The following is a 22,502-nucleotide window of genomic DNA, read 5'->3' on the forward strand; positions in this document are numbered from 1 at the left end:
ACCTCCTCTGTCCCCCAAAAGCATTCTACTTTATAGGTTGGAAAACTCATTATAGTATACTGATGCCACTAGAATGAGACTCTTTACTGGAAAATAGTTTAATAGATAAATGAGTCCACGCCATCTCTAAGCACCAGGAACTCTTTGGTGAACTCATCTTGCAGCACCACATGTGACTGCCCCGTTTGTTAACTTATCAACTCCTCACAGCCACCCCTGAGGTGGGTGTTGTACTTATCCCTGTTTAATACGTGAGCTCTAGGGAGATTGACTCATTTGCTCACCGTTCTTTCCCTGGCAGGGGTGGAGTCAGCCTGGGTCTCCCAGTTGGACATCTTTCCCTGCTCTCGGTGTCCCAGAAGCTCCTCCCTGTATCCTGTGAGGATGCAGGGTCTTGGGACCCCTTCTCCAAGCCTTTCAGAGGCTGGTAAAAGAGCTGGTCATTGGGGCTCTGGCAGTTCTCAGGTCCCCCTCCCTCTCTGCTTCCTATGGTGGGCCTGGTTTAACTGTCTGCGGGGTGTCAGGTGCAGGTGGTAGCAGCGTTTGTGCTAAGTATCCCAGCCCTTCACCTTCTGGGAGGCTCTGGTTTAGTTTCATGTATTTTGTTTTTACTTTTATTTTTAATTTTTATCCATTTTATTCTTTTTTGTGGGGGATGGAATTTTGCTCTGTTGCCAAGGCTAGATGGCTCTGGTTTATTAAGAGCCTTGCTCTGTCACCCAGGCTGGAGTGCAGTGGCTCGATCTCGGATTCAAGTGATTCTTCCGCCTTGGCCTCCTGAGTAGCTGGGACTACAGGTGCCCACCACCACCACACCCTTCTAATTTTTGTATTTTTAGTAGAGAAGGTTTTCACCATGTTGGCTAGGCTGGTCTTGAACTCCTGACCTTAGGTGATCCACCAGCCTCAGCCTTCCACAGTGCTGGGATTATAGGCCCATGCCCAGCCTCCATTTTATTCCTTTTCCTTCCACATCTGAATACTATTACATGAGGGGCCTTTGGTTCAGTGCTAAGAGGACAGGCAACTATATTCAACAGAGATACTGCTAGCACTTCTTGAGTGCTGCTTTTGTGTCAGACACAACTCCAAGCACTTTACACTCATTCTATAATTTAATCTTCACACCGACTGGATGAGATAGGCCCTGTTTTCATTCCCATTTTACAAGTAAGAAAACTCAAATTTGAAGAGGAGTTAGCCTCCCAGAGTTTACATCATTAGTAAATGGTGTTGGCAGGATTTGAACCCAGGGGAGTGTGGCTCCGAATACTTGCGGAGAAGATATTGGGGGTGGTGCTTAGGTATTCTGTGGAATAGATATTTAGTGCATTAGATGGCAGGCTCTAGAGCAGAGTAGATTAGGATTGGTGGCCTGAAGGAGGAGGTGGTCATGGGCTGAGAGACTTAGAGCCCTGGAGATGCTTGCACCTCACCTCCTTTGGCAGATGCCAAAATGTCAGTCCAGTACCTGTTTTTGTCATGGGCCATTTTGAGGGAGTCCAACCCAAGCCAGGTCAATTCCCCTAGAGCAAGATTCTCAACCTCAGTGCTGTTGACATTTGGGGCTGGAGAATTCTTTGTTGTCAGGGGGAGGGGAGCGAGGGGGCTGCTGTGTGTATTATAGGATGTTTATCAGCATCCCTGGCCTCCCCCACTATGCCAGTAGCACCATCCCCCTTGTGGTGATAGCCAAAAATGTCTTCAGTTACTGGCAACGGTCCCCTGAGGGCAAAATCACGCCACTGCTCTAGAAGATATCTGCTTGATTGGACTAAAGGAGGAAAGAAGTGACCGATGTGCTCAGCAAATGCAGGACTTGAGTGCCCATTCCCTGGCAGAGGTCACTTAGAGACTCAGCATGGTTGAGTTGACCTCCACCGAAGGGGAGCGGGTCACTGCTAGACAGTAGCAGTGTTTTAGGAGCTCTTCACATTTGCATTGCATGTGGTTGGGGGGAAACTTTCATGAAAAAGAGAAAGCCTCCTGCTCAGCTGGAAGCCTAGGCTTTGGACTCTCTTTTCTGTTCTTTGTTTTGTTTTGAGATGGAGTCTCTCTCTCGTTGCCCAGGCTGGAGTGCAATGGCATGATGTCAGCTCACGACAATCTCCGCCTCTCGGGTTCAAGTGATTCTCCTGCTTCAGCCTCCCGAGTAGCTGGGATTACAAGCATGTGCTACTACCCTCGGCTAATTTTGTATTTTTAATAGAGACAGGGTTTCTCCATGTTGATTAGGCTGGTCTTGAACTCCCAACCTCAGGTGATCCACCTGCCTCAGCCTCCCAAAGTGCTGGGATGACAGGCGTGAGCCACCATGCCCAGTGGCTTTGGGCTTTCAAAAGGGTAGTAAGGTGATGAGCTAAAATTATGTCCAGGGCTGGAATCAGTACCTGGCAAGCAAACGAGCCCCAATTGTTGTTATCTTAAGTTGAAGGAGGGCAGGCCATAGAACCCTGTGCATCCTAAGAAATGCTGTGTGTCCCTCCCGAGACCCAGTCCTGACCTCTAAGGAACTAAGACCCTCTCTTAAATCTACTTTAAATTCTGAAAAAGGAGGTGGATGCCTCATTGATTTTCTTCCCCTCAGATTAGACAAAGGAGATGGTATACTGAAGGCAGGCCTGTCTCGTTGGACTGGAGGACCCTGTTAGAACTGAGGCTTTTAAGCAACAGCTCAGTTAATAATGTAATTGTTCCTCAGCTTCTCCTGGAACCAGGGGGTCTCGATTCTCTGGAGGATGTTCTAACATTCCATGCTTGTTTGACAGGGACAGTGTTGTATCTGGCATATAGCAGGCACTCAGATGTTTGTGGAATGAATTAACTGATACGTAGTAGAAATAGCCTGGAATCTGTACCTGGTTAGGCTTGAGTTTGAGGTCCAGGCTAACACCAGCTTTGTGACCTTAGGCACTAAATTATTGATGGATTGACTGGGACAGTTTCAGTCTTTTGCCCAGGCTGGTCTGGAACTCCTGGCCTTAAGCTATTCTCTTGCCTCGGCCTCCCAAAGTGCTGGGATTACAAACGTAATGGACATGTCTCTAATGGACACTTTTATCTTAAACACTTTCTGAGCCCCAGTTTCCTCATGTATAAAATGCAAACAAAACCAGCCCTGTAGGATCGTTGTGAGGCATAAATAAGATTTGGACTTGGGTGGCGATTTTGTAAGAGTTTCATTTCCCCTTGTCTTTCCTTAACTGGGGGTGGGGGTGTGGACAGTTGTGAGACTCAGGAGACTCAGTTCCTGTCCTGTGGGATTGAAGTCTGGTGGGAGATGAGGTTTGTATATGCAGAAGAGCAGGGGAGCAATGCTATGTGAAGCGGTCCCTCTACACGTGCTCAGACAGTGAGTGCTGTCTAGTTAAAGAGCAAGTGCTCAGCATGGCTCTGGACAGGCAGGGAAGTCCTCCTGCAGTAGAGGGTAAGAGTGGAGGGGGGAACCTGACTGCCTGGCTCCGCCACCCACAACCTGAGTGGCCTTGGGGCAGGAAGAGACCCTCTCTGTTCTCACCTGTGAAATGGAAATGATGATGATTAGTTCCTGCCTAATAGAGGTGCTCTAAAGGACTAAATGAGTTAATGAATTTAAAGCCCTGTTGAATAAATGTTAGAGGCTTAGGACAGTCACTCATGCCTATAATCTCATCACTTTGAGAGGCCAGGGTGGGAGGATTGCTTAAGCCTAGGAGTTCGAGATCAGCCTGGGCAACATAGTAAGACCCAGTTTCTACAAAAAAACAAACAAACAACAAAAAAACCGCTTTTGGGCATCTACCATTTGGATGGGGAGAGAGTGCTTTAGATACATTTTGAGTTAAAATGAGGTGAGAAATACCACATATAGGTGATGGGGGGATGAAGGCAGCAAACTACCTTGCCATGTAAGTACCTATGCAACAGTCCTGCATGATCTGCACATGTACCCCAGAACCTTGAGCTAGATCAAGTCTGGTCTGAGAATTGCAACAATGTGCCCCTGAACAGCTAGGACTGGGATGGTGATGAGGCCACCTCCTCTTGCTGAGTGACCCCCTGCTCAGAACTTTGAGACAATGGCTCTCTCTCTGTTCCCCTTCCCAGACCGCAAATAACAGCACGTCGAGGCATCTGAAAGGCTGTCACCCGGTTGACTATGAGCTCACCTACTTCCTGGAAGCCGCCCTCCAGAGCGCCTATGTGAAAAACCTGAAGAAGGGGTAGGTCACTGGCAGTTCAGTGGGCAGGAGAATGCTTCCCCTGGGCCGAGGCTTTTGACGTGGCCTCAATCCTGCTCTCCCTCTTCTCTGGCCTGTGCACATGTGCTCTCCCAATAGGATCGGTGGGGACTGGCTTGTATCACATCTTGTCAGACAGGAGTGTGCAGAGGCGTTCTCAGTGGGAAGGGCCATGCCTCAGGAAGCTGAGGAAGCAATAAAGCCTGCGTGTGCTCAGGGGAGACTGCTAAGAAGAGAAACAGGCATGAGTATCTTGACGGGGGAGGGCGGAGGGCGGAGGGTGCTTGGGAGGTGATGTTGAAAGAGCAAAGGACAGTGAGCTGGCCAGTGGGTCTGGTTTTTTTCCACTGTTGTCTGTGGTGTGAGTGAAGTTACTTGCTTCCTCAGAGCCTCACGTTCCCCAGCAATCTAATGGGAAGGCAGATTCCTGTTCATTCTGGCTTTTAAGGGGTGGTGAAGTATGAGGGAAAGTATGGTAGCAGTGAAGTTCTGGCATCACACTGGGGCTGGGGCTGTCCCTGCTGATGGGGCAGTAGAAATGCTCGTTTTCCTGTGGGCTGTCTTGAAGTGCCTTGGAATCCTGGCCTACCTGAGACCTAAGAACCATGGTGCCTGCAATGCCTTCTGTAGGCTTTTGCTCCTGGCTGAAGCAGGGCCTGCTCAGTGGATAGTGGAGGGGGTGGCTGGTGTTGGGAGTTAGGCCAGGAGTGGTTGTTTCCTGGGGTGTGTTGGGTGGTGGCAGGGGAGGGAGAAGCTCCAAGATGAGAGCGCGTATTGGCGGCAAGCATGGCTTTGAGGCCATTCCGCAACTGGTTGGTTAGTCCCGTCTGCTGACAACACCTCCACCAGTCTAGGGACTCCCAGGCGGGGCTGGGGTCCTGCCTGTCTTTGCAGCAGAGGCTTTGGGCCCCCTCCTCTGCATCATTATGACCTTGCACAGACATGATGGGCTGGGGCTGGAGGACATCACTGACCAGAGGAGGGGATTCAGGTTCCAAGTGCAACCGTCTTCCGTGGTCACACCTCACCTCACTCTGCTTCCCATGGCTGTGGGCCAGGCCAAGCAGGTGTGACCTCCTCCTTCATGCAAGGTCAGGGTCACGCAGCTTTCTGGTCACTGACTGCCTGGAGTTCTCTGAGGCCTATATGCCATTTTTAGTATGATTTATTTTGTTTCATTTCACTTTATTCATTCTTTTCATTATATGTTTTTGAATACATGATAGTTGCACGTGGTACTTGTTTAGTAGGAAAAAGCAAACTCACTGTTTTCTTCTACTCTGTACTTTTTTTTTTTTTAGACAATATCTTGCTTTGGCACCCAGGCTGGAGTGCAATGGTGTGATCACAGCTCACTGCAATTCCCACCTCCTGGGCTTAGGCGATCCTCACACCTCAGCCTCCTGAGTAACTGGGACAACAGGCATGCACCATCACACCTGGCTTATTTTTTGTATTTTTTGCGGAGAAGGAGTTGCATTTTGTTGCCCAGGCTGGTCTCAAACTCTTGCACTCAAGTGATCCTCCTGCCTCAGCCTTCTAAAGCACTGGGGTTACAGGCATGAGCCACCATGCCTGGCCCTACTCTACTCAACACAACACAGGTCATTTCTGTGACCAAATGTGGGTTTTTTCCCCACTCACAACCAATTCTCTGACACCAGCTGGGTTTTCCACGATTAAATTCACCTCTGATGCTAACCAGAGTTAGCACAGAGCTCACAGGCTCAGTCCCACGCAAGATTGCCTTCCGTTGCAGACACCAGTCACAAGGAGCAGGTCCCCAGGTTCCAGCAACTTCTGTCTGAGTTGGCTACAAATCAGGTTCTCAGAACCTCTTCTTGGTTCAGTAAGTTACTAGAGCAGCTCATGGAACCAGGAAAGCAGTTTACTTGCTAGATGACTGATGTACAGTACCACGTAAAATGGTACAGCCCAGTGGGGTAGCAGAGGTGCATAGGGCAAGGTATGTGGAAGGCATGCAGAGTGTCCAGGCCCTGCTGGGTGTGCCACTGCCGTGTGCCAGCAACCTGGAAGCTCTCCAGGCCCTGTGCTTTTGAGTTTGTATGGCTGCTCCATTATGTAGGCAAGATTTATTAAATCATTGGCCATTGCTGATCAGCTCAACTTTCAGCCCCTCTCTGGCCCTTGACAGAAAAAGTTTGCTGACATCCCCCCTCCACTTTAGATGATCACTTTTAACATTTTGATATATGTCTTTCATGTTTTTCTATGTATAGATAACACAGATTTTTTTTTAACAACTACAACAAAATAGTATCCTAGAGGACACACTGCTTGTAGCTTGCTCTTTTCACCTAGGCTTGGCTGTGAGCCTCTTTCCTTCTTGCTCATCTCCCTTCCCCACAAAGTTGCTCGATGTGAAGGTTGAGGAGGAGATGGGCTCAGGGATAGGTGGACCTGGGCACATAGTGGACTGCAGCCGGTCAGGCTTAATCTGGGCCCTGTTGGGGGCAGGGGAGATAAGAGGAGCCTGGGAGGGTCAGAGAGGGTGGGATGAGGCTGAGGATTGTAGGACGGCAGGAATCTGCAGGAGAGGGTCCATGGCCAAATAAGTTTGGAAACAATGGATTGAAGACCTGAGAATCTCTAGAACCAGAGCCTGAAGGTAGATCATGAATCTCCCAAGAGGATGCAAAGGCCTGTGAAGCTGCCAACTGTTGGCTGTGGTGCCCTTGTATGGAGTGGGCCTCCAGGTGCTCTGGGACTGCCAGGGGAGCAGTCTGACCAAATCTCAGGGGTCTGGCCCAGGCAGCTTTTCCATCTAGCTGGTATCCCTGCCCAATAGAGTTACATATCAATGAACTTGAGCTTGAGTTCTCAATTACTTGAAAGAGGAGGTGGAATTGTTTGTCTAGAATGTGGAACAGGACGTGGTGAGGTCAATTCCAGGAGGCTGTGGCTGTGATGACTGCAGCAGGCAGGTGGACGTCGGCCTCAGGGAGGCAGTCCTGCCTCAGCAGGACCCTTGGCCCGGGGCGGGCGGTGGGGATGGGCTACACCCGCTTCCTTCTCTTTCTCTCCAGTTTGCCCTTGCTGTTGTGGGATCAGACACTGCATGAGGCCCTATTTTCCAAATGGAAAGAATACAGTGGAAGGAGCCAGGTGGGGTAGCTCATACCTGCAATCCCGCACTTTTGGAGGCTGAGGCGGGAGGATCACTTGAATCCAGGAGTTTGAGGCCAGCCTGGGCAACATCGGGAGACCTTGTCTCTACAAAAAAATAAACAAAATTGGCCAGGCTTAGTGGCATGTGCCTGTGGTCCCAGCTACTTGAGAGGCTGAGGGGGGAGGATCGCCTGAGCCTGGGAGGTGGAGGTTGCTGTGAGCTATAATTGTGCCACACTGCGCTACAGCTTGCGTAGCAGAGCGAGACCCTGTCTCAAGAAAAAAAAAAAGAATAATAGGGTGGAAAGGCCCCTACTGGGAAACAAACAGCCTGTCTCATGCCTGGCAGACAGGACAGTGAGAAGCACAGCTTTGGAGTCAGCACACCTGGGAGTGAATCCCAGCTCTTAGGACAAGCCTTTGTGTCCATGGGCAAGTCCCTTGAGCTCTGCTTTCCTTACCTGTAAGGTGGAGGTGAGGACCGTGCCTGCCTCCTCATAGCATTGTTGTGGGGTGTTATACGTGAACACCCACCCACCTACCAGGGTACCTGATACATCACAGCTGCCTAGAATTCCTGCCTGTAATTCCAGAGCTTTGGGAGGCCAAGGCAGGAAGATTGCTTGAGCCCAAGAGTTTGAGACCAGCCTGGATAGCATAGTGAGACCATCTGTAAAAAAAAAAAAAGAAAAAAATTAATTAGCTGGACGTCGTGGTGTACATCTGTGGTCCTAGCTGCTCTAGACGCTGAAGCGGGAGGGTTGCTGAGCCCAGGAGATCAAGGCTGCAGTGAGCCGTGATCCCACCACTGCACTCCAGCCTGGGTGACAGAGCAAGACTCTGTCTCTGAAAAAAAAAAAGCGAAGATAATCAAAGCCAGCATTATCATTTGTTTTTATTATTTTTGTGTGGTCCACAGCTGGAGGCTGCTGGCCCAAACATGAGCCACCTTGTGTTTTCTTTCTGTAATTTCTCAAGTGGTAGGTCAGGGAGGTAGTGGTGTCTCTGTTTGGAATGTGTGGATGTGGAGGCTGGGAGAGCCGAGGCAGCTCACCCGAAAAGGTAGGACCCGCCATGGAGTCTCGGGCTCCTTGGACCACCTGTGCCAGAGGTGGGGCTGGGGACAGCCCAGGGGCACTGAGAAGCGCAGCTGCCTCGCTCCACCTCCACCGTCTGCTTTTTTGATCCTTTTTCGGTTGCTGAGCTTTGGTTTCAGAGAAACGGTGGCTGAGGGGGCTGGTTCCTGTTTTCATGGCCTTGCAGCTGAAGCTGGAGACCACCACTCCCACAGGGCTGCTGCCTGGAGCACCCTCCTCTTCCCTCTGCCAGTTGTGAGCTCCCGGGAATGAATCTGGGGGACCCAAGGAGAGGCCATCCTCAGCTCTGCCTGCAGAGATTTCGAAGGAGGAGCAGGTGTCGCCACTCTGACTTCTCAGTGACTTAGGAAGCCCCATATGGACCTGGTTGTGCCTGGAAGGCAAGGGTGGCCTGCCGCCAGTTTTTGTAAATAAACATCTGTTAGAACATAACCCCACCCATTCATTTACATATAACTCACTGCAGACTTGAGTAGCTGCATTTGGGACCTCATGGCAAAGCCTGAAAAATTTGCTGTCTTTATTTGCCCTTCAGAGAAAACAGTTTGCTGACCCCTGTGCTACAGAGTTTAAGGAGTCCTCAAGTCCTCCCTCCCAAGGACCTGCACAGGCACCACGGGCAGAGGGGCTGTTCTTATCCATGAAAGCCTTGTGGAATAGATTTCGTGGGGAGGGTACAGGTCTAATTTGGATACTCTGTCTCCTTCATTCATCCATTTCAGGAATATTTGTTAGGATAATGCATGCCACTTAGGAAGTGCTGAATTTGCACCAGGCACTTGCGTGTGTGTTAGTCCTCCTCATACTCCCTGAGGGAAGCATCATAGTTAAGCATTCCTGCTTCACAGAAGGGAAATTAAGGCACAGGGAACAAAAGTGACTTGTCCTTGATGGAGCCAGGATTATGTGTGCACGGCGTGGCTGACTTTCTGAGCTACCCTCTTATCTAATAGGCTATGTTGTCCACAGTGGGAATCCTGTTGCTGAGCCCCTGGGCTACCACCCTTGGGGTGCTGCCAGCCTATGTGGATTCCCCAAGGATGCTCATACCCTGCAGGTGCTGTGTCTCAGCTTCTGGTGTGGAAACTTTGGTGGGTGAGCTCGCCATCTGGAGGAAGTTAAGGGTGAGGTCCCAGGGTTGGAGGCCCTTCTGTGGCCCTGAACAGTTCCCTGCCTGCCCCGCTAGTTGGCTTCTTCCCCTCTAAGATGGGGCTTCTGTTTGTCCATGTCCCAGAGAGTATGAGGGTCCAGTGAGAGGGAAGGAACGTAAAACACCTTGAGTATTTTCACTGCTGTTAACTTCCTTTTTGCTAAGGGTCCCCCACAGCCACCTTGAGGGGCTGCCTGTTCCCATTCCCCACAACTGAATTTTCTGCAGGTATGACATTAAGGTGAACATCAAGGACAGCCAGGAGGGAAAGAGGGAGAGAGACCAGTGGCAGTCATGCTTCTGCTGGGGGCCTGGCTGGACCATGTGCTTGGTGTACAGTGCTCTGGGAAGGTCAGGTGACCGTACACTAGTGAGGGAGGCTTGGAGAGATTGAGTCACTCGCCCGAGTTCACCCACGAGGATTCCAGCTTCGGGCCTGAGTGGCCTTGAAACTCATGCCATTTCAAAATTTTGGGGCATAGAAGGACAGCCTAGGCAGCCCATGGGTGTTTGGGAGAAGCCAAGGCCTGGTGATGGCTGGGAGCATGGAGCTGATCCACTGTGTGCCTTCTTGTTGCCCCTCTGGGACCCTGAATCACCATTCTCAAAGGATGTCTTCTCTTCCTGCAGGTGGCCCCACCCTCCCCAGAGCCTGCTTCCCCTGTCTGCTCTCTGTGTTGAGGCCGAACATGAGAGGGGGTGTGTGTGTGTGTGTGTGTGTGTGTTGCATGTATGATGCAGCAGTGGGCAAAGGAGTTGACTGACCCGGGGGGGGGTGTGTGTGTGTGTGTGTGATGCAGCAGTGGGCAGAGGCATTGACTGACCATCACCCCCCACCAAAGCCTAAGGGATTTCAGTCACTTTCTGTTCCTATAGCTCCACCCCCTCCCTTCGTCTTCTTTCCTCCTGAGGCACCATTTCGGTCCTCACAGCCAGGATCCTGGCTCCACCCCACCCTGACCTCACTGTGTGAAGAGGGGTAGAAATTGAGTCATCGTCATAGTTTCTTTTCAAGGAAACCGCCCAAACATTTAAAAGTCTTGGAGTATAAGTAGCAGTCCCAGGACATGTGGCAGTTAGCCAGCCCCTCTGTCTATTTCCCATGATCCATCCAGCCCAGAGGAGCTGGAGTTGCGGCCTGTGTGCCTTGCTGGGCTGTAAATAATTTCTGTGCACCTTTCCTCATAATTGTGGCTAATATTTGTTGAATACTTACTCCATGCTGGCAGAATGCGAATGCCTTTCTGTATGATCCTGTGAAGCAGGAACTAATACAATCCCCATTTTACTGAGGAAGGAGAGGTTAAGTAACTTGACCAAAGTTGGGGCCCACAGGTGTAAACCCCACAAGCCTGGTGCTGAACTTGGGTCTGTCCAGCCCTACGCCCAGCACACCCTCTGCCCACAGCAGGTCTGCCTCAGCCAGCCTTTGAATACCACACTGCTCTTTGGTCACAGGGATATCCTCGTAGGCGAATCGTCAGTTCCAGTATTTTTTTCAATACATTTGTTGTTAGCAAGTTAAAAAATAATATAAAGCTACCTTAGCCCAGGGTTTCTCAGCCTCAGCACTGTTGATATTTTGAGTCAGGTAACTTTAGCTTCATTGCGGGGGTTCTCCCATATATTGTAAGTTTTAGCCACAGCTCTGGCTCTACCCACTAGATGCCAGGAGCACCATCCCCCAACTCCCCCTGGCCAAGTATGACACCCGGAAATGGCTCCAGACATTGGCATATGTTTGGGGGGGACACAGTTGCTGCCAGTTGAGAACCACTGTCTTAGCTTAAGGTGCTAGAGGCAGAATACCTGTCAGATTCTGACGTCAGCTCATCTGGATTAGGGCAGCTCTGAGCGGTCTGTTAAAGGGCTGCAGAGTCCAAGCAGTGTTTTCTGCTGGTTACATTCCATCCTGCCAGCCTGGGCTCTTGGGGTGTTTGGGAAGCAGGGAGAAACCCTTTTCAGTGTTCAGGGACCCAGTGAGGGGAGTCAGGCTTAGGTGAGGAAGCCCAGAGAAAGGCCCTCAGTTCTTGTCTTGGGTTGCCTCTGAGTGCCCGCTATGGGCCAGGTGCCCCGCCCTCACTGAGATTTGAGCTGTGGACAGGAGGTCCCCTCCCCTCATGGAGTGACCATCCCAGAGGGGAGCCCATGGTGAAGATGGTCAGGTGCTGCTCTGTGTTGCGGGGGAAGAGGCAGAGAGGTAGGGGTGCTGCCTGGGATAGGGTGGACCCTGAAGGTGTCTGAGGGGCAGTTCACCCCAAGGGACCAGGAGTGGAGCAGAGGTACTGCTGTTTCTTAGGGGCCCAGGGAGAGGGAGGGATGGTGGAGCCTGCTTCCTGCCTGAGCTCCTTCCCACATGGGCCTGGGGTGGACCCAGCAGCCAGCAGAACTGAGGAGACCCTGCTGAGAACAGGGTCAGATGGGGCCAGACAGCCACAGGCAGTGCCCGCCCCCAGAGTCAGCTCGTCCCTCCCACTGAGGACTTGACCTAATTTGAAGAGTGTGCTGTTGTCCATTGTGTACAGTGGATGGTGATTGCTGGCTAAGCCTGAGACTGCTGCCCAATTTCTCGTCAGGATATCTGAGGGATGCTAATTTCCTCCAGGAGCCTTGCCCTATTGATTCAGCAGTTGATTCCCCCAGATGGCTCCTGCCCCTTGCTCCGTGGCAGATGATAGAGTTCCTGATTGAGCTAGAACTGAAGGCACAGGCCTGAAAAGGCCGTCAGGAATTGGGAGGCTTCAGTGTAAAGGGTAGGGGGCTGGGAGGCCCACAGGCGGTAGGGGTGGAGGGTGTCTCTTCTCCTCAGCACCACTAGAGGGCAGCCGTGGACTCTGGTTGGAGCCTTGCCCCAGGCAGTTTGGCCTCCCAGCTGCCAGGAGGGGGCACCTTTCTGACATGGTTTTTGGGGAGGAGGGGCAATGGTTGCTGGGCCCGGGGTCCTGATTAAATGGGAGCCTCCAGAAATGAGCTTGGTTCTCCTTTGCATGAAACAGCTCCAGGGGTGAGGCATGGGGACCTGGAAGGGGAGGGGGACAGTGCAGTACCAGGGAAGCTGGCTATCCCTGTCAATGGCTCTGACCACACTAGGATGAGCGCCTGGGCATCTCCCACGAACAAGAACGTGAGCTGACTCTGCTTCTTCACCCAGCGTGGGCAAGGACCCATTTCTCTTTGGGTTGGTTATTTCCCTTCCTTCCGTCTAGGCCTGATAGCACCCATTCTCTGCTCTGGGCCCAGAGTGAGCTTGGGCCATGCACATTGAACTGGGTGGGCTGTATGTTTTGTGCTTGTTCTTTTAATTTTTTTTTTTAATTAGTAAAGCAACATGTGTTCACTACACCAAAATCAAACAATAGAGAAGAGAGTGGTTGTGTTTTCTAAGGGAGTTCCCCAGGGCTTGGCGTGTAGCTCAGGCCTGTGAAAGCACTGCCCCTTTCCGTGTGTGTGTGTGTGTGTGTGTGTGTGTGTGTGTGTGTGTGTGTTTGCTCCACCTTTCTAGCTAGATGCTGAGTTGGAGAGGCAGCAGCGGCACCTTAGAAAACCCAGTCTGCAGTTGGTGTGACCCCATGATAGGTGTGTTCCATCAGCAGTAATTTTGCCTTGTTCTAGCAGCCACCTGGTATATGCAGGGCTAGGGGAGGACAGGAGTCAGACTGTTCTCACAAATCTGGGGTTCTGGGGCCACAATCACCCAACAGTGAAGTCCATTCTGAGAGCCTCCTGGTGTTGTGTGTCATGCTTTAGCGACAGGGTGACCTCTGAGACTCACCCTGACCATTCCAGCCTCTCTGAATGCACAGCCTTTGTCGACTCTTGGCACCCACCTCCTCACCCTTCCCCACTCCCATCCCCTGCCTCACTAGAAAGGAAAGCCTGGCACCTAGACATCCTCATTGCCTCAGGAGGGAAATGTCACAGCCCTCTTCTGGGGCTTGGGGTGAAGTGGAGGGTTCTAGTGTTTGAAACAGAGAATTTGGACATTTCGCAGAGCCCTTTCTTTACCTAACTCAGTCAGTAAGGTAACAGGAGTGAATAGTTTGATGACCATTTGAACTTCACTTGACCTTGTCCCCTGATTCACCCGTTCAGCTGTTGGGATCTGCCAACTGGCTATGCACTTCTGGGTCTTTGACTGGTAACCTTTCATACACAGTTAGCAGTGCTGGCCCCGGAATGGGCAGGGCCATATGCACCGTATCTATTTAGGTTCCATTCAGCCATCAGTTCCATGTAGTTTCTCATTCTCTGTTTCAGCTCAAACCCAGTCCTCCCCAAATATTTTTTGAATACTTACAGTATGCAACATACTTGGCTAAGCTCTATTGTGAACAGAGCTGATGACCAGGCACTTGGTATACAGCTGGCACTTTGTAAAGACTTAGTAAATGGAGTCCCAGGAGTTCTGGAGTTTACACGGCCAGAAGAAAATGTAGCTATCCTGGGTCAAAAGACAGGTGTTGTCTTTCTCAGGGGTCTCAGGGTTGAAAGATAGGTGTTGTCTTTCTCAGGGGTCTCAGGGTTGAAAGACAGGTGTTGTCTTTCTCAGGGGTCTCAGGGTTGAAAGACAGGTGTTGTCTTTCTCAGGGGTCTCAGGGGTTTCAGTGGAAAATCTGAACCCCTTTGTGCCTGCCATAAGCCTGCCTCTCCTCTTGGGTAAGTGATGGCCTGGAAAGGCAGTCTTCCAGGCTCTCTTTTTCCTGTTGGAACCTGGGGATTTATTTATTCAGCAATCATTTCTTGAGCACCTTCTGTGAGCCACACATTGTACTAGTACTGGGATAATGAAGCCTGCCTCCCTCACTGACCTCATCGGAAGCTGCACAGACTGAGTAAGGCAAAGGAAGGGCTCTGTGAAATGTGCAGCTCTGCCTGCTGCCGCCTAGGGGACCAGGGAGCTTGCCAGCCCCTCATACATCCCACCTAGAGGCCCCCCCTAAGATGAGCCATGTCCTTGACCCCTCATCACACCCACACCTCTCTCTGTTCCTGGCCAACCAGGCTTTACTTGACTTGGAATAAATGGCTTCCTGGCTTCTCCCCACGCAGCCTGTTTCTGGGCCAGGGTTTGTTTGAGGCCCTGTTTGGATATTGTTAAAAGTGGGCAGCTTTGCTCAGAAAGGTCAGCATGAGAGACGAGAACAAAGAGATCTTTCAAGCTGGCCTCTGGCAGGGCAGCCAGGAATGGCTCGGAAAAGCCCCACCTCCACCTGGCACTGGCAGCTTCAGAGCTGGGACGGGATTGCTCAGGCTCGTGGCCATCTGCAGAACCCTGGAGAAGCCCTGTATGCCTTCTCATTTCTCAGAGGGGTAAGCTGAGGCAGAGGGGCATTCCCACCATCACTGGGGCATTCCCAGGTCAGTGTTAGCTGGGATCCCAGATCTCTCCCTCTGCAGCCCTGGCCACCGGGACCTCTGCATTGGTTTTTTTCTTGAAGGGCATTCAATAAAAATTGAGATTTATCCAAAACATGCCTGAGGGTGATTATTTGGCTTGCTAAAGAATTCCTGGATGGTTTACATGCCAAAATCCCTTATAGATTTGAAAATAGTAAAAAGACACAACTTTTAGGTACAGAATCTTAAGATGCGTAAGATGCAGTGCTGATTCCTTAATTGCACGTGTGTTGTGTATGTGTGTGTGTGTGCATGTGCATGCGTGTGTGTGTGTTTGTGCTGGGGGGAGTCTGCATTTCTCCCAAGCTTCCAGATAATGCCAGTCTGCTGGTCCAAGAGTGTTGATGATGTAAAGTCTAAAGGCTGAGCTCATTCGACAATGCAGAGAGAGGACAGTCCTTGCGGTAGAGTGGGAAGAAGGGGCCACAGTCATTCTTGGCTCTGGCCTCCTGGTAGCAGCCTGGGTCAGGCTGCCAGGGAGGAGGCTGGCAGGTAGCCCACAGAGTGGAAAATCACCCATAGGTCCCAGGACCTACTGGCCTCCTCTGGGCCACACGGCCCTGGGCAGCCCCGGAGTCCAGCCGTCTTCAGCCTGCTGCTGTTGTGCCCAGCTCCCAGGGTTGTCCCAGACTGACATCCCAGAATCAGTCATTTCTTTTCTCTTCCAGGAGCTCATGAGGTCTGTCCTTTTACTCAATTTACTGCAGTCCGTCTTTTTCTTCTCTTCTGCTGGTGGCTGGTGCCAGGCTGTCCCCTTAGCTGGCCTGGCCTATGGCCTGCTCTCTAGCTCTGGGTTATTTTCTGAGACAGAGGCCTCAGTGGAACCAAAGAAGTTTCTTGTGGGGGGCCCAGGCCTATCTTTGAGCTTGGTTAGTCTACCAGAAATCCTGTTCTTCTGTCCTCTGTGGGACAGGGGACCGGCAGGAGGAAGGTGGTCACAAAGCTGGAGGGACCCTGCAGGCACTTGTGTCCTCTCTCGTACTCATTAGCTCCCAAACTTCCATGCTTTAATGTAAATCATATGATCTTCAAGACCCAAACGAGAAGGAGAAAGGAAAAGAATATTTAATGAGCCTCTACCACATGCCTGGGTGTGCTTGGGGCTTTATGTATGTCATCTTCCCAAAGCACTATGAGGAAATGAGAAGACACTGGGACTTAGGGAGGCTGCCTCACTTTCCCAGGATTACAGACTTGAGGACTGGCTTGCAACGCTGGGGTTACTGTGTCAGATTGTCCCTTCTGAAGCCTGACTTCTTAGACTAGGAGAACTAGAAGACCCTGGGGCATCCCCTAAACCAGTGGTTCTCAGACTTGAGTGTGCATCAGAACCCCCCTGGCAATCTGATAAAGCCCAGATTGCTGGGCCCCACCCCAGAGGTTGTTTTTTTGCTTTTTTTTTTTGAGACAGAGTCTCACTCTGTTGCCCAGGCTAGAGTGCAGTGACGTGATCTCAGCTCACTGCAACCTCAGCTTCCCAAGTTCAAGCAATTCTGCCGCCTCAGTCTCCGGAGTAGCTGGGACTACAGACACACACCACCATGGCCTGACTAATTTTTGTAGTTTTAGTAGAGATGGGGTTTCACCATGTTGGCCAGGCTGGTCTTGAACTACTGACCTCAAGTGATCCCCCAGCCTTGGCCTCCCAAAGAGCTGTGATTATAAGTGTGAGCCACCACGCCTGGCCCACCCCAGCATTCTTGATTCAGCAAGCCTGGGTTGAGGGGGTCTCAGAATTTGCATTTCTAACAGGTCCCTGGGATACCAATGCTGATAGTCCAAGTACCACATTTTGAGACCCTCTTGTCTGAACTATCATTTCTGGCCAGGCATGGTGGCTCATGCCTGTAATCCCAGCACTTTAGGAGGCTGAAGTAGCAGGATCACTTTAGTCCAGGAGTTCAAGACTAGGCTGGGCAACATAGTGAAACCTCATCTCTGCAAATAAATAAAATAAATGATCATTTCTTAGAGTGTGGGACAAATACTTCTAGTGACACACAATGTGGTTTTAAGTGATGTGCACACTAACTTTTTAAAAATACTAACTTTAAAAAAATACTTGTTTGAGATACTCAATCTTGGTACCCCTTTGGTGGTAAGTTATTATTAAGGTGAGTCATGTACTCACCTTAAAAGAAGAAGGAAGATATAAAGAAAAGCATGACATAAATAATAATGGTGATGTGCAGCTGGTGGTAAACATGGTGAATGTGGCATGCAGACTACAGAAGTCTGGGAGACACTGAGCAAAGCAAAGTCCTCATTTTACAGACCGCATCCAGACTTGATGGTCTCTAAGGGGACTAAGATTCCCTGTCCTGCTTGTCCTTCCCGAGTCTTCAGGGCACTTGGCAGGGTAGGGAAGGTCAGTGTAACTCTGACCATACCCCAGGGGTCTCCATTCTTAACCCTGAAAACAAGGGTCCCTGTTTGTAATGTTGGTAGTTTGCACATTTTTTGCTTGTGTGTCCTGAAGCCAGAGCTTTCCAGAAGGCAAGGGACTTGATCTGCAAACATGTCCTTCTGTGGCTCCCAGGCCCCAAAGCCTCCAGGAGTCCGTTTTGTGCATGAAGTTGAAGAAGGGGCTTATGTGACTTTCCTGGCTGCCAGCTTTGGCTGTTCACCATCCATGATTTTAATTTTTCTAAATTTTCTAAAGCCGGCCTGGCAGCCTCTGCTTTCCCTTGTGCGGTGTGATACGGGGAACCCCCTGAGCAGATGAGCAGGAACAACCTGAGGACATGTTACATGGCAGGAGCTGCTGGGGCAGAGCTTTAGGAACACTGGAGTGATACACCTGGCCCTCAGGAAGCCATGCTGTGCGAGGATCAGACCTGCAGGTGGAAAATGACCTTGAGAGGAGATACTTGCTTCAGAAGAGGAAGTAATAGGCAGGGCAGCATGGAGAGGGGCCTGGGGAAGTTTCGAGGAGGAGGTGACACTGGAACTGGCTTTTGAAGGATGAAGTGGGGAAAGGCCATGTGAGGCAGTAGGAGAAGCCAGTGATGAGACATGACATAGGGAATTGTGGAGGTTCAGAAAGGACTTGCTTGAGTGCAGGGGGCTGAGGTAGGAGAAAGGTGAGGGGCAGGCCCCACGGCCTCAGGAAGCTATGCTGAGGGCCTAGACTGCATTCTATGAGCCCTGGGGCCGCTGTAGGGGTAGACCTGCAGAGGGTCCAGGTGACCTTCCTGCATCCACTAGACCCCCAAGGAGCAGAGGGAGCAGCTTTTCACATTGCAGGCCACAACCTGTTAGTGGGAATGCAAGATTTATTTAGTGGGCTGCAGCCAGCATGTTACAAAACAGGGATAGAGGGAGAAGGAAAACAAAACCTCAGTGTCGATTGCACATAGGAGAGATGGATATTGAGTCGAGAAACTTCGGTTTTATGTCAGGGAAGTATGGATACTGGGTTGCAATGTGAGATGTATTTCTCACTATGGCTCACACTTTTAAAAGCTTGAAAACTATTTTTCAAGGCACAGAAGGCTGACTGGAAGTGGTAAGACTGGCTGGTGTGGTCATCAAGGCCCAAGATGAGGCAGGCCAGCCTGGGGCCGTGGTACTAGGGACAGAGAGGGGAGGATGGAATCCAGCATTGACCAGATACAGCAGGTAAAGCTGGAGAATTTGGGGCTGACTCAGGTCAGAAAGCCTGACACCAGCCCAGGCCTCTTGGACCAAGGTTACTTCTTGTTTGAGATACTCAATTTGGTACCCCTTTGGTGGTAAACCGGAAGCCCAAGTTGCTGGGGGGGTAGAGGGGAAGGGACTAGGGGAAAAGGGATCCTCCCTCCTTTTCGTTGATGTCCTGGGCCTCTAAAGCCCTGGTGTGACAACTCTTAACTTTTCACTCCAGTTATTTAATGTGTTCAAATAAAACTCCAGCAGGAGCTCCTCCTGGGGTCTGCAGGTGTGCTGAGAGCATCCTTGTGGGAGCTAGGCTGGTAACGATTCTACTTCTGCCGTCCTCCCACCAGGAACATCGTGAAGGGCATGAGAGAGCTCCGGGAGGTGCTTCGGACCGTGGAGACCAAAGCAACTCAGAACTTCAAAGTGGTAACGTGGGGTGCTGGCTCTGCTGGCTTATTCAGGAGTCACTTTTGGTGGGAGACAGCAGCAGTCCTTGCAGTGAGCCCCTGAAGCAGGGCTGGCAGTAGGTCTCCTGCCCATTCGTGGAGGAGTTTGGTAATCAGTGTCAGCATCCTTTCCCACCCAGCCAGGGAGGTGCAGCCTCCTCTCTGCAGCACTGCAGATAGCCCCTCACGTTAAATCAGATGTCAGATCTACTGCCAGCCCTTCTCTGGGCAAACTGTGTTAACACAGTTGCTACCACCACTAGCAAGGTGCTATGTGAATTTTTAGGGATTTGTTTATGGTCCTAATAAATAACGTTGACCCTGTTTGCCTGCCCCAGCATCGGCCTGCCCTCCTAGGCCTTAGTTCATCAAAACCAGAGCCACAGCTGCTTCTTATGCTATAATTCTCAGTTGAGTATCAGAAAGGCATCTGGGAAGGAGAGCTGCCCATGCCTGTGGTTTTATGCTCTTCCCAACACTGCAAGGACCCGCTGAATATTCAGAGCGGGGCTGGGCTCCATGGGGCCAGGAGAGGGAGGAAATGCTCCTCTTGTCTAGGAAAGGAGAGAAAAGATGAGGTAGGAGCCATCCGAGGCCAGCAGAAGGGTGGGACCCCCAGTGTGGGAGGGACTGAAGGAGCAAGGGGGCTCCTTGGGAGTGGGGTTGGGGGGCCTACCCAAAGGGCCACACATTGCAAGGGGGGCAGATTCAGCTGGGTGATGGGCGGAGGGCATTCTAGGTCATGCTGGGGTAGAGCTGACAACTGTGCCTGGGTCTGAGTGCTTCCCTCTCTGCCAGATGGCAGCCAAGCACCTGGCAGGGGTCCTGCTGCACTCCCTGAGTGAGGAGTGCTACTGGAGCCCCCTGTCCCACCCTCTGCCTGAGTTCATGGGCAAGGAGGAGAATTCTTTGGCTACACAGGCCCTGCGGAAACCTCACCTCTATGAAGGAGACAAGTAAGTTCTACCCCTCCAACTGCACCACGCCAGCCTCACATCACATGCAGGGTTTGGTCCCCAGAGGTGGCCCCCTCTTCACCCCATGCTCCCCTCCAGTCTCCACTCAGCATACTGCCAGGCAGCCTCCTTAGTCTCAGCAGGAGCCAGATCAACTAGAGAAGTCAGGTGTTGGGATACAGGTTGTGGAAAGAATCCTATAAGTCACTTGGAAGCCAAAGAAATCATTTGGAGCTTACCTGTCTTCCCAGTAGTCTTGTCTGATACACCTCTCTTGTGTGTGCCGTTCATCGAAGGTAGGGCCTGTAGCCAACCAGTAGAGTGTAGTTCTGGCTCTTCCCTGCTCCTTGCCCCGGCTGTTCCCTGCAGTGCTGGTGCTGGGAGGAATGTTTCCTCCTCAGGAGCATCCATAGTATTCCAGCCCAGCAGTCACCGCCCACCGTAGCCTTTTGGATCCATAACTCTGGGGCAGGTGGTATCCGGTGCCCATGAATTATGCAGGAAGGGGTCACCTTACAGGGCTGGTGCTGACTCCGGGGAAGAAGGCTGGCATGGTGGGTCAGTGGTGCTGTTTGGTGTTGTGCGTGCTCTAGCCAGGCCTGTCATTTGTGTCTTTCAGCCTCTACTGCCCCAAGGACAACATCGAGGAAGCCCTCCTGCTCCTCCTCATCAGCGAGTCCATGGTAAGCTCCAGGACATCCTTCAGGGGTCTCTGGTCCTCTGACCCTATGGGGTAAGGCTGTGGGGCCCAGGTGCAGGTCACCTGTGACCTAGCCAAACTCTGTCTCTCAGGGAGACTCCCAAACTTGGCCCTGACCCCCCATACTGTAGGCAAGTCTTGCTCATTAGGTTTGGGACTGGCTGCAGAAGGCTTCATTTGGAGACCTGCATTCTGTCCCCAGATAAGTAGGGACCGAGTGCCTGAGGCCCCATCTACCTATTTTGGGATTAAAAAGATGATCATCAACAAGGCAACAGTAAAATGTTACATAGCTGTGTTCTGTAAATGTTACATAGCTGTGTTCTGCCGTGACAGATATGAGAACATGGAAGGTAGGGAATGGAAGGAACATGCACTTTGGAGTCAGAAAGTCTAGATTCGGGTTCCAGTTCTGCATGTTAACTGAGGGCTGGGGCAAATCATTCATTTTTTCTGAGCCTTCATTTCCTCCGCTGTAAGATGACAGTACTCACAAAGGTAAACGTGCCTATGAAAAGAGTTCATTCATTCATACAACACCTATTTCTTGAGCATCTACTTTGTACCAGGACCTGTTCTAGATGCCAGAGATGTTGCAGCAAACAACACGGAGAAAAGTCCTTTCCCTCATGGAGCTAGCATTCTAATGAGGAAAACGGGCAGTAAATTAATCAAAAACCGCAATATGCAGGATGTCCATGCATGAGTGCTACGGGAAAAGAACACAGAGGAGAAGACAAACACACTAGACAAAGCGTATGCGAATTTGGCTGTTTAGACTTTTCCACAGGACCCATGGCTCATGTCCTGGGCAGGAAGATGAGGCAAACACATGCATATGGACACATGTACACACTGGTGTATGCGCGGATATGCTGGCCATGGTACCAAGCAATGTTTTCACAGGGCAAAGCACTTTGGGGGCTCAGCAAAGGAGAATGCAGTGTGGTTGTGTGGTTGAGGAGGTGGTAAGATGAAGGATGGACTAGACTGGTCCAAAGGGGGACAGGAAGAGTGGGGCAGGAGCAGCAGAAGCCAAGCACAGAGGAGCCATTTACACAGTCAGGTCCAAGTCCTCCAACCAAGGGGCCCATCAGAGCTGGTGAGCTGGGAACCACTGGGTTGAGAAATAGGTTTTTTAACAAACAATGCATCTGAGAGCAGTGTGTGGATGCAGAGGTTAAGAAACCAAGACCCCATGAGCAGGATCCCTGAATAGCCAGAAACGAATGTCCCCTTGGATATCTGGGACTATGCAATGCCAGGGCTTGCTTAGAGAGCCTTGGTAATCAGGTTGCCTTTGGTGCCTCAGGCATTGCAGCAAGTAGACAGGAGCAGGCGCTGGTCTTCAGGGCAGAAGGATTGTATCCTGCCTCAGTCGGGGCTGGCCTGTGTCGGATCTGAGAGTTCCTGTGTAGGGTGTGGATATTTGGTTGGGGGTGCCAGCTGGACAGGGCGTTGTACTAAAATGTTTGCCTGTGAGGTGGGTAAGTGGTTGCCCAGGGGAGAGCCATCTCACTCATGAGCAGCTGTGGCGCTAGAGTGTCCATGTGCCACATCTGATTTTCATGGGAGAACACTGTGCTTTTTACAGAAAACGGGCCCTTACTCTGACCACATACTGAACCCTAGTTTTGTATTATGGAACCCCAGATGCAAGCCAGTACTCCCATCCCCTCTCGCCCATCTCATCACTTCCACCCTTGGGTGAGACTGCACTGAAACACCTTTTTTTTTTTTTTTTTTTTTTTTTTTTTTTTTTTAACAG

The 22,502-nt window shown here is 51.1% G+C and overlaps 1 protein-coding gene and 1 long non-coding RNA gene across 6 annotated transcripts in view; one reads left to right on the top strand and one right to left on the bottom strand.

Annotated features, from left to right (window-relative positions):
- The window catches only part of TTC7A (tetratricopeptide repeat domain 7A), a 156,383-nt gene that overhangs the window by 57,305 nt on the left and 76,576 nt on the right, over positions 1-22,502 (top strand). For 4 of the 5 annotated variants that reach the window (XM_032239477.1, XM_032239481.1, XM_032239476.1 and 1 more), the window contains 4 exons: positions 4,087-4,202; positions 18,980-19,058; positions 19,877-20,034; positions 20,654-20,717. In XM_032239477.1, the coding sequence (XP_032095368.1) occupies positions 4,087-4,202; positions 18,980-19,058; positions 19,877-20,034; positions 20,654-20,717 (417 nt within the window). The remainder of the gene's footprint in view (positions 1-4,086; positions 4,203-18,979; positions 19,059-19,876; positions 20,035-20,653; positions 20,718-22,502) is intronic. The other variant, XM_032239479.1, reaches the window with a different exon arrangement.
- Positions 8,227-22,502, bottom strand: part of LOC116524277 — a 21,284-nt gene continuing 7,008 nt past the window's right edge. Inside the window, exon 2 of the long non-coding RNA XR_004257249.1 lies at positions 8,227-8,736. This is a non-coding gene — a long non-coding RNA (uncharacterized LOC116524277). The remainder of the gene's footprint in view (positions 8,737-22,502) is intronic.

This window comes from Sapajus apella, unplaced genomic scaffold, assembly GCF_009761245.1.
Source record: "Sapajus apella isolate SASKATOON/1434 unplaced genomic scaffold, GSC_monkey_1.0 scaffold44, whole genome shotgun sequence".
Taxonomy (NCBI): domain Eukaryota; kingdom Metazoa; phylum Chordata; class Mammalia; order Primates; family Cebidae; genus Sapajus; species Sapajus apella.